Source organism: Pteropus alecto, unplaced genomic scaffold (genome assembly GCF_000325575.1).
Source record: "Pteropus alecto unplaced genomic scaffold, ASM32557v1 scaffold208, whole genome shotgun sequence".
Taxonomy (NCBI): domain Eukaryota; kingdom Metazoa; phylum Chordata; class Mammalia; order Chiroptera; family Pteropodidae; genus Pteropus; species Pteropus alecto.
In genome coordinates, this window is record NW_006441066.1 from 61,588 (window position 1) to 74,129 (window position 12,542).

At 36.5% G+C, this 12,542-nt stretch overlaps 1 protein-coding gene across 1 annotated transcript in view; it reads right to left on the reverse strand.

Annotated features, from left to right (window-relative positions):
* LOC102892117 (glutamate receptor 3) overlaps positions 1–12,542 on the reverse strand; it is a 362,305-nt gene that overhangs the window by 12,653 nt on the left and 337,110 nt on the right. Inside the window, 1 exon segment of the mRNA XM_025051351.1 lies at positions 11,788–12,035. Within this exon segment, the coding sequence (XP_024907119.1) occupies positions 11,788–12,035 (248 nt within the window).

Consider the following 12,542-nt stretch of genomic DNA (forward strand, 5'->3'; position numbering starts at 1 on the left):
CTTCCATAGACTGGCTGTAACTGGTCTCCACTCTCATGGACTTCATAGTTACAGTGGAGGTTACCTAGAGCAGTGATTTTCAATTGGAGGTGATTTTGTCCTCCAGGAGATATTTGGCAATGTCTAGAGTCATTTTTCATTGTCATAGCTAGGTGGGGGGATTCTACCAGCATCTAGAAGGTAGAGGCCAGGGATTCTACTATTCACAGGACAGCCCCCAACAACAGAGCTCCAAATGTCAATTGTACTGAGGTTGAAAAGTTCTGCCTTAGAGTATCTAGACCTCATTTAATGCCCTAGGACTGTAGAAAGATCTTACAAATGAGATACTCTTAGAAGTTTAGTCTTTGATTGGGAAAAAAAAATCACAGGGCTTATGAAATCTGGCAGGGATCTGATGTGTGTTTGAGAATTTCTAAATAAAAACGAAGGAGAAAAACAAACATTTCAAGCATCAGCACAGCCAAGGAGCATAAAAACTGTAATCAGAAATCACAGACAATACTACTTAACAAGATTAGGATAGCTGCCAAGAAAAGAAAGTAAAGGCCAAATCTCCTAGAACAGTATGTTGCTGTGGGATAGAATACATTCTCAAGATGGCAGACAAAAACTGATGTAATTTTCTCTCTTACTGTACCTTACTGGATATATTGCCTAACCTGATCCAAATAAACCAAATCTATTGATGCGCTTCCCCCAACACACACATGCACACACACACAATTTGGTATTTTAAAGGAAGTGGAATTATGTGGGCATTTGGTCATTTTAAATGTCTCTTTCTCCACGAAGCCATTTTGACTCCCTGCTCCAACATTTTCTTTCCCTCCTTCATCTTGCCTTATTATTTATGTTCATGTTTTGTAACTCCCACCATAGTGTTCTTTTCAAGGGCAGAGACCATGGTTTATGTATTTGTATCCTCACTTAGAATAATAGTTCTTTCAACAAGTATTTGTTGAATAGATAATTCTCTTTTAGCATTTTGTTTTTTAGCCTAGTACTTCATGTAATTATTATAATAACTATTATTGTTGGTCAAGTTTAATGATCACCCTAAGAAAGTCAATTTATGGTCTCTAAAAGTTAATAAATTGAGGTACAGATAATTTAAGCAATATGCTCAAGCTTTCACAACAGACAATTGGGCAGTCTAGAAGATAAATTAATATAATTTATACTGTGCATTCTCCAATGGAACAAACATAAGGTAGCAGTTCTCTTTATTTTTTTCTTCGGGCTTAGATGTTCATAATAATTTTTTTTTCTTTAGGGACCACCATACTCCAAATAACTATCTACCTAGCAAGGGCATATCTTGCCTCTGGAGCCTGTCATTGTGGTATAGCAATATGTCTCTAGGGTAATGTTTCAGAGCAATTACTACAGGCCCTTAACTGGTATCTAAGAGAATTACAAGTCAGAAATATTTATTGTGCTCACCTCAAAAGAGAACAGAAAGAATTAAACAAAGTAAGTCAGATTCCTAACATGGAAATTAGTTAAGCATTCCTTCCTCTGAAGGGCTGATTATTAACTTTTTGCTGAGTAGATCCCTCCTAATACAAAGGCATGGGGTGGCAGGCTTAGGGAGAGAACAGGAGAGCTTTGTAATGTAATTTCAGGGGGTCTGAGAATAGCCCCTTGTCAAAAAATATTTTCCTAACTGGTACCTGAAATTCCACCATGGGAACGGCACACCTTTAAGTTTGAGAAACATTCTGTGTTAAAATATACAGCTTCCTGAGAGAATGGAAATGAAACAAAGAGTAAATGTTTACAAACTATAATTCTTTTTGTTCCATTTTCTTTAAAAAACGTTCAGGGGGAAAAGAGTTAAAGTTCCCCTAAGAAGAAAATGGTTTACTGTACCTAAGTCATAAAAATGTATATGGATTGTTGATCAGATGTAAATGAGATAATCATTTAAAAAATATGGAAAAGTAGTGCTGACCTGTGGCAGGATGATGATTCCTGAGGGTAGGAAACAATCAGGGAATGGTGTCTATTTTTTTCATAGGGGTAGTAATGTAATTCATAATGCCTTAAAAACAAGTTAAATTTTTAAAGAGAATATAACTGGATGATAAAAATTTCTGCTTATCTGTGCCATCTATGCCTGGCAATAACTCAACAAGAGAGGACTACGCTCACTAATCCAAGGCATCCAGCAACAAGTAGCAGTTGTTTAGGCTCCTAGCTCATTTCTGGGATGTGCCAACCAGCTATTTCAAAGTTCAATGTTATCTTAGTGATGGCCATTATATAGAGAGACAGTTTAAGGATAAGATTTTTTTTTCCTGAGAAAGTAAGAACTGTTTTTTTTTAGTAACTAAAATTTTTGATATATTTCAAAAGAACTGTCTAATTTATTTTTCAATTTTAATTTCAGAATATACCTAAAATAAGAGCCGTATTTGATTTTTTTCTTATGAACAAAGAAATGTGGAGAGAGTGGTGTGAGGGTGCTGAGTTTCTCCAGTGGAAAAAAGAAAAAATGGCCTTGTGAATTAATGACCAAGTTGATTTCTCTAAATGGTGATCCTGGAAGGGTTGAGATAAAAACTTGTACTATGGATATGGCTCTGGCCTGAAAAATATAGGAACCTATGATGTAGTAAGATTCATCCATCTGAGAGATATATTCTGCTCTAAACGGCTCCACTTCTCCTTTCTGAGCAGGGACACCCAAAGAGCAAATGTCTGTTTAATTAATGTAGCCAGAAGATATTCAGTAGTACCCTTAGGAGAGAGAGATATATATGTGTAAATATGTAGGTTATAGAGAAAGGCAAGGAGATTGATTGCAAAGAGGTAAAAGAAATATATGAGTAAGGATGGTGTATTTGCATAGTTAATTAGAAACCTGATCTAACAACACATTATCTGGATGTGTGAAAATGGAAACTTATCACAAACTAAGCTGGAAGCCTTACCCTCACCTTATGCCTCATCCAACCTCATTCCAAGTTACTAACAGTTGCTTCTTCATACCTAGTGATTTTTTTGAAACTCTTTAGATCTTTGGCCCAGTGAAGGAAGGACAGCCATCCTCTGTTTTGCCAGCTTTTTTTTACTGAAGGTATTTCAGGTTTTAATGGTGACAAGTCACTTTTCTCAATAGCCTACTTGCTTTTCTAGCCTTTTCTGAAGAACTCCTAGCATCGCTCTGGAAATCACAGGCATGTACTGTAAGTCCTCACTTAATATTGTCAATAGGCTCTGCGACTTTAATGAAATGACATATAACGAAAACAATTTACCAAAGTGTAATTGACACAAATAAGAGTTAAGTTCTACGGCATCTTATTGTTATAATGAAATGATGTTGAATGAAACAATGTTATTCAAAGACCTGCTGTAAGGAAAGGCAGCAGTACACATCTCTGCCTAGGTAGGTCTTGATTCATTAAGTTGAAGTTAATTGATGACCAAGCGAGAGAAGATTCTTTGATGGATAAAAAAAAAAATACTCTATAAGTTCTTTTCTATATGTTACTTTGGGATATATTTCATGAAAGAATTTACCTCTCCATATAGTAGCTGTTGGAAGCTGTGGCGGTTCAAAATAGGCCCTAGACTACACTAGTGTCTGGAGCCCTTTTAAAAAATTTCCACCCATTTCTTTTCACAGGGGTTTCAGGATGCAAGATTCTAGAAGAATGAAAGTTTAAGTTATTTCAATCCTTCTACCCTTGGAGAAAGCCTGAGCTTTCTCCACAACTGGGGAGAATGTACATATGACTGTTGGCATTACGGAACTCCGGCCACCCAGGTGACTCTCATTTTAAAGGGGAAGCTACAATGATTTGCAGAGTTATGTAGGGCTTAGCTGCTAGAAGTTCCCTCTGAGAGAGTATTTCTATCTATGTAGTTCACAAATGTAGCTCAAGCCTATTTAACTGCTTGCTAATAGATCATAATTCAAGTGTAAAGCAAATTCAATAATGCATGCATATAACATTAGGAGTTGAAAGCTGTGAATCATTTTACTAAAGGCCTAAGAATGGTAATGATTGAAACCTGTTGATGAACATTAATACTAGAGAAGCAGCCTCAGAAGTCACTTGTAGATATGTGAGTAAAGCTAATGCAATTCTAAATGATAACTTCTCAAGTTCAAAGCAATAGACCCCTTGATTCTACAAGTTGTGAATGTCACTGATGGATTTCTTCCAAATTGGACCTTTGTCCAACTTTTCTCTCTACAACAGGAATCCAAAACCGTTATTGGTTGTGGTATTTCTCACACAACCCAATTTGTCTGGGAAGACTTCTTACTCAATTTGTCCTGACAGAGAAAAGAAGCTCAGGGAAGATGCTAAACTTCTGGAGAAGCCAGTTTTAGTTAAAATGTGGCTGCAGATACTTTCCCATATACATAATTAATATGATTGTCTTGAAAACTTTTAAGATCTTTTAAAATTTCAAGCTATCAAATTTGGTTGGGTTTTGTTATGCATAAATGTGTTTTCTTTAGAATTATCCTAATGGCATCAAGAAAGAGAGGGATACTGAGAAGACAGACAGAAACTGATTTTTACCAGAAACTGACATGATAAGTATTTTTGAAGACATCTAGCTTATTCCTCTGGCCCTAGGCAAAATATTCATTGAGAGTTTAGTTTGGTGGGTGCCAGCATCCTCTTTTTTTCCCCAATAGCCCTCCTTTGACCATGACCCATATAAATATAATCAGTTTAGTTTATATTCCAATAGATTGCAACAAATGAAGTCTATATATCAGATCTGAAAGCTGACTACTGGTTGCCATGCTAGGGCACATACTGCCCTCTTCCAGCAAGCATTCTAGCATTCACTTATCTGCATTTCCAGCAGTGATGCTAGACAGGACACACTGGCAGAATCAGTATCTCCCTCTCATTCTATCTCTCTATTTTTTTAAATTGTAAAGTATACTATTAAATTGTAAAGTATACTATTGCCTTAGGTCTATATTTTGAGAAATATCTGCTTCAAGGCTAGATTAAATTACACTTTAAAGTGAATCTTGTACTTGGACCACACTTTTACCAAAGCGGACCAATGGGGATTTGCTTCAAATGCCAAGGGCCAAATGTAATACCACTCTCTAGAAAGTCAAAAAGGAATAAATTTCAATTGTTCTCCATAAAAAAATCTGCCCCCACCCTGCTTCATCAGCCTCAGCTCCCACCTTCATTGGATATATTTCAATCATTTCAAATCTTTCATGATTCTTTTCCCTAGGCTGTCCTGCCTGTCAGAGATTATGGTTCTATAACTTTCTCTCTAAATGAAAGGAAACCGAATGATTTGGTCCTAAAGGGGCATAAAGGACATAGACATATACCATTTCACTCTGCCACAGCAACGGTGTCTTTCTTCTTGGCAATTGTATAACAGCATTCTTACCTTCAGGCTTTTCACTCTTGCTGCTCTTTCTGTAGCCCTGGTGTTGGACATTTGCTCAGTTTTTTGTCAATAAGAAACACATTTAAGTTATCAGGATAACACTAAAGACAAATAATCATGTCTTAATCATAAAAACCGTGTTAAGGCCACATAGTCAATTAAAGAAATTACTAAAATGGGTTAATTAAAAAATGTTTTCTTTTTGGATTACATTTTTTTTTTCTGGTGGTAGAATTTATTCTTTAACACCAACTGGCAAAATCAATGGTTTAGGCAGCTACTGGATTGGTTCAATTCTTAAGATAAGAGGTCCCTTGCTTAAAGTAGCCACTTGAGAGAAAGAGAGAGTTTGCCCTTGGGAGAAAGACCTGAATAAGTTTAAGGAGCAAATTTAGTCACTACCAGAAAAGAAAACTGTCAGGTTCTTCATACTTCCAGGAAGCAGCACCAGCACTGAGACATGCAAACCAATGAAGAGCATAATATACTCACCCTACTCTTTAATCCCAAACCAGTCTTGGTGATATACAGGAACTTCTTCTAAGACCCAGGAAATGCCATCGATCTGTAATGATTCTTGCCTACACACGTAATAGTGTCAATAAAGAGTCATTGGGATCCATCTTAATTCTGAGTATCCAAAATGTCTACCTTTAGGGGTGGCTCCTGCCAATAAAAGATCCATCTTGTTGCAGGTAAAAGACAGATGCAGATTCACATCCATTATTCAAGGCCCAAGAATGTCAAAGAATTCTGGGTGTGGAAGAGAAGTGTTAAGAGATGGTAGCATAGGAGAAGAGAATTGTAGACATACATGGAAGAAGAAGAAATACACACAAAACTGAGGATCTCATTTATACATATGGGAAACACAGTATCACTTCATTCATCTATGTACCATGGAATAGGAAGTTGAGGGCATTTGGAAATGGGCTGTCCTAAAGTATAACTTTTTACTTTTTTTGAATAGAAGACTTGCTAAGCAAATATATGAGATTTAAAAAAGATTGCTAATGATAGGGAGGAGAAATATGTTTGAATCTCTTAAGAGAACAAACTGTTTCTAGGTACTTTAAAAGCACTCATGTGAAAGGAAATAACAAATTTTAATTGCAAGTTATGTTTTGAATTTATTAAAACAAGTTCTCTAAGTTCTTTCCTAGCATTACATTGACTAGTTTAATCTAGTCCCTATACATATTTGAAGATAATAAAACTGCATTTCTCTATCAATATTCTATAAATTATAATGATCACCCAACCATTTATTTAATTAATGGAAATTTAACTGCATATTCCATCCTCATTCCTTACTTCTCGATATGCCTTGCAAATTAAGGCACCTATCTTACAACTCTTATTGCAGTCAAGGGGTTCAGAATGGTCCCATTTAAACATTCTGATTCAAAATTACCAAAAGCACACAAAGTTTGCTAATTTTCAGCTCAGAAAATATGGACACTGGAAGTCTATTTAAATCTCTGGATAGAACTAAAATCAAGACAATTCTAGGATTAGGTGAGGTAGGGTTTATAATGTCTGTCACACCAGTAACAAATAGCTTGTTTCACTGACCAGACCCCCTCTAATAAGGTAGGGCTACATAGGGAAAGCTAAGCTGGTTCCCTTTACCCAAAACTAAGGGAATGAAGCAGGGTGGTGGTGGGGGGATCAAGAGAATTTGAGGTGACAGGCAGCTATGGAGGGAGGTTGCTGTGCTTATGTGGTAATTCAGCAGCTAAATCCCCATTCTGTTGTGATTTACAGAGACAGACTTTTAACGGCTGTGTCACAAACCCTTGATGATTTGGGTTTACCACTGAAACGACCTACTGGCTCTTAATTACTGCATTTGCACACACATTGTAATATAGCACTAACACAAAAGGGTGACTTGCAGGTTAAAAATTCCCAAACCACAACTCAGGATTTTTACCTGTGCATTTACAGTCCATCAAGGAAGGATCAAGTCTGATTCATTTAAGCCCTATTAGCTCAGGTTTAGGATATCGGTAAAACCAAGCAGTATTTTAATTTTAGCCTGTAGGTCTGGTTCAGGGGCTATGTCAGGACTGACTTTGTTTTAATTCTTTGTATTCAGAAAATAAAATAAAATAAAAATCTATTTCATTAGTTAAAGCACGTGCACATTTAAACCAGCCTGAAAAGTTGCTAGTTCCTTCCATAGAATAGTAACTTTTTGATAATAGGCTTGGAATGTGTAATGTCTCATGCCAGGGGGGGAAAGTCAACAATTTAACATAATTGCCCATTTATCATCACTTAAAGGTTGCAGGAGACAGATAGAGTGATAAGTATTACAGGTTTCTCTCGCTCTCCTGGTTTCAGAGTTAATGGATGTGAAAGTGTTTTTGCAAAAGTAAAAGCACTCATAAATGTCAGGCTTTGTGATTACTGTCATTTTTAGTAATCAGTACTGAGGGCCGGAATGGCTTAAATATGCCATTTGCCTTGTAACCAAGGTAGTTGAGAATGAACCTGATTTTTATGGAAATATATCACATGCAATCAGATTCACATTGCTCATTGGCTGGGTAGATGTGATAAATTGCTGTCTGCAGTATTATCACAAGAGGTGACCCTGAAAATCTGCAGAGATTTGTGACAGCATTAGCTGTATGACCTTTTCAAAGTCGCTACCATCTCTGGGTCTCACTTTCTCTATGAGGTGGTGGTATATTCAACAGTCAATTGTTATGTTAATTGGGGATGGGGATACAATAAAGAAGTATAATTCTCAAGCTATTTTATTAATACAGTTCAACCTCACTATTTGGACTAACAGAGGAGGGATTGTCTGAATGAGGAAGTCCTGAATTACAAAATCTGTGTGAAGAATGACAGTTTTCTTACTTTAAGTTTATTTTGTAATTCAAACTTACTATAAGACTTTGCCTTAGTGGAGTTATATGTGAGCCTTATTTTAGCAGATAGATTTATAATAAGTATATCTATTAATTGCTTCCAACATTTGAAAAAGGTTTGTTCTCTTAAAGAAAAATTCAACTCACAGTCTAGTCCAAACTCTTCATTTGCTTAACAAACCTCTCTTTGCCACGTCCATGATAATATAAAGTTAGATTGTAGACTGGTCCCCATCCAGTTTATCACAGATTATAAATTATAGGGTTTCAAATAAGTGAGGTTTCACTGCCTTTTCTACCTTCTCCATTGATTTGTTTTTGGTATCACCACTAAATGGTGGTAAAACAGTCAAGTTCATCTCTTGCCCCTTCTCTTCCTCACTCTCAGAAAACAGCAGGCAGCAAGAAGGAAGAAAATCAAAATAAACTCCTTGGTAATCCAGAAATGGAATAAGCAATAGTTGGATATGCAGCACTGATCATACTATCTTCCATAGCTGAGGAAAGGGTTCACTTATTTCAAAAGTTTGGCTGCAGAAATGACCGAAAAAAGTAATTTGAAAGCTACCTGGCAGGTAGCACTATGGTCAAAGAAGTTGAAAACATTTAGTATCTACTGAAATATTTTTCTATTTGCATATCAAAAATAAGATAATCTGGAAGTCATAAGCTGGCAATAAAGTTACTTGATAACTTTGCAGCACTATCAGATGAAGAAAAAAACCTTGATTGCTAGTTGTGTTAGTAAATAGCCGGTTTAATATTTTAGGGGGTCTTCATGACACCAAAACATCTGGATGAAAAGGAAAAAAATCAGCCAAATGTGTGTGTGTGGGTGTGTGTGTGTGTGTATATATATATATATGTTTTTTGTTTATGTAACATCAAACATTTGTTTATTTGAAAACTTCTGGGCACTTGGCATCTTGTGGATGTTTTAGAGTCATCTTGATACAGTCCATGGCTCCTTTTTAACTATGTTGTATATAAATGATGAATTCCTCAGAGCAATGTATTTGATCCAGCTCAATTTTCATTCTGCAACTCACTTCAGTGATATAATTAGGTTCTCTGTGGCCTAGTATTAACATGAGAAAAAGACCAGGAAAAAAATGCTAAATACTCTAGGCATCAGGTTAACCATTGCAAATGTCAAATGAGCCAAAAACTTGGCTAAACTGTCAATGTCACTAGTTCACAGGGGTGGAAAAGGAAGTTACTGCTTTTTGACACATAGTGAAACCTGATTAATTGGAATCCATGAGGGATGAATGGAATTTTTAATAAGAATACTCATTTTGTTTCATCCTTGGCTAATAATTTTTTTTTTCTCAAAATGCTTGTATCTGCTTTCTCGCCTCAAGAAAACAGCCTCTAATGTTTAAGGTTCAATCCAGATGGAGAGAAGATATAAGAGACAGAGCTGAATGTGACCTAATCACAGGTCATCTCTTGGCAAGTGATTTAAAAAAGATCAATTTCGTGCGGTCTTCTCTTTTGTACTATTGCTGCTTTCTCGTCAATGTGGAGTACTGAGGGGGATGTGGTAAATTCAGTTAGTTGTGGTACTGGTTGAGTGAGTTCTGGTTAATCAAGGTTTTACAATAAAAAACTTTGTCAATGCTTGGTAAGATTATGTGCTGAAGAAAGTTGTCCTTAAACTTATTTCTTTGAAAGTGCTTATCAGTGTTTCCAAAACCATATTATACTATAGACTGGCAAACTAACTTTTCGGTTATGATCCTGAGGAATAGAGAAGGAAAGAGAGGAGCAGAGGTATAACCATTGTCTCTGAAGGAGAAAAGTTTTGACTTGCCTGTCTGCTAGTTTGTGGTTGGGAAACACTGTTCTTCATCTTAAGATGCACATGGATTCTTGGTTGTACAAGAGTTGATCTTACATGCTTCAATATAATTCTCATGCCCTTTGGGCCATGGAGAATTCTGTTTTCAGGCCCTCTCCTGTACTTACCCAATGTGCCCTTCCATCACTTGGTATCATGGCTTCTGAACTTGCTTCTATTTCTTGTTGCTTGGATGAAGGCTAGTCATTCTTACAAGCTCCAAAAGCATTAAGGAGCCAAAGGAATGCCAAGTAAGATGAGTTTTCTCACGATGGTAACCTGGATAACAATTTGACCTACCTGAATCAAGAACATGGCTAAAGAGAAGCCAAATCAGGTATTCATACACACAGAGTATCACAGTTAGGTGAGGTAGTTGTTTAAATATACAAAATGTCTTTGCAAGGTCTATATGGGGCGGCCTATAGAAGAAAGGCTCCATTTAACTTGAAACTAAGCTTGTTCTTTGGCTTTCGAGTTAAGTGGGGCCAGTTTAAATAGGCCATCACATACAGAGAAAAACATCTCATCACTTAAACACATAATTGAAGAAGCCAACTCTAATCAATCAACCAACCTCTGTGAGCAACATCATGCCTTAGGGAAAAAAAAGGCTGTAATTGACTTTTTGATAGATGGATCTGATTTCTCATACCACTCAACTGAGGCAGGCAGGAGCAGTCTTAAGGAAAACCTTGGGCTTTTGAAAGCCTAGGGCAGTGAAACCCATACCATGGCCTTCATAAGGCAACCAGTCTGGAGAGTGAGGGGAGGGAAGAGGTATGGATAGGGAGCCTCTGTCTGGGAGTTTAAGAAGAGACCCAAGTTAGATAAAAAATGTAGGCAGTGCCCTGAAGTCTTTCTAGTTCCCAAAGCTGCCAGTCATTCTACTTTATGTGTGTCTTGTGCTCTCTCCTCAATAACAAGATAACAGTCTTGCCGATTACTCGTCACTAAGGGTACCCGGTTGTGGTGACATTGAGGCTGACCTTGGAGTCACCGCCCCCGCTGCCGCACTCTCCTTTGTCGTACCACCATTTGTTTTTCAATTTGTCCAAGAGGCCTTGCTCATTCAGTTTTAATACTGCCAGGTTAACAGCATTTCTTGAAACGATAAAACATAACTTGTAAGAAAATGCACAAATGCTTAGGAAATCGTTAACGTATAAAAAGGAGCACAAGAGGACAAATTGGCTAAATTTCACAGAACGTGGAGCTATAAAAATGTCTGTACAGCAAATACAGGGTTAAATATTGGAAGGTGGCATGGAGGATAACATTTGCTCAAAACTGAAGTGTGCGGGATGGGGAAATTGTCTTTGAGAAAAAAATTAACAAGAACACCACATCCATGCAATTAACATTCGTCACATATGGCACCATAACTTGGCTTTTACTACTTAAATTGAAAAAGCCGTTGAACTGTAAAATTAAAACAGCAACAAACAGTCAGAGAAGACAACACAAAGAGAACATTAAAAAAATGGATGCATTAAATAGATGAAACCATAATTTACCGTCTTATTTAACTCCATGGAATATTGTAGATTGTAAACTTTAAAAAGTTACCTCAAAATCCACAAGAAAGAAAATGACAACAAAATGCATCAGGGTAGGTGGAATACTATAACAACACGGATATTGTTATATTATTCCACCCACCTTAATGCTGAGCCTTTAGGGGTTGCCACACCATAGCCTTTGGAATCCAGATTTCCACCAACTTTCATTGTATCACACGGTTTTCTCTGCTCAATGTACTCATTCATGGTTGACTCCAGCAGGAAGGCAAACTTTCCCTTGGACTTCCGCACTCGGGCGACGCCATCTGCTGTTGTTTTGGTAAAGACAGATGGCTCTGCTGATTTCATGTAAGACCACATTTTCTCATAGACAGCAATTTTGGACCTCTGCAACAGAGATAAGAATTCTTAGAGATACCGCATATTAAAACTGAAAGAGGCCCCAGTGTAGAGGTTTTCAAACATTTTTTTATTGCAATCCATGGTAAGGAACACATGTTACACTGTATCCCAGTAGATAAAGGCATACATTGTAAACATAGTTCCAAATAGATTTCTCAAAACCATACTCATCCTCATTATGCGTCATAGTCTCTATACATTATTTTAAATATTTTTTAATTTTTCAATAATAATTAACATATTATATTATATTTCAGGTGTACAACATGGTGATTAGATATTTATATAGCTTTCAAAGTGATTACCTAGATAAATCTAATATATGTCTGAAACCACACATAGTTGTTACAACATTATTAACCATATTCTTTATGCTATACTTTATATCCTCATGACTATTTTGTTACTACCAATTTGTACTTCTTTTTTAATCATTATTATTTATTTTTATTTTTACTTTTTTATTAAATTTATTAGGGCAACATTGTTTAA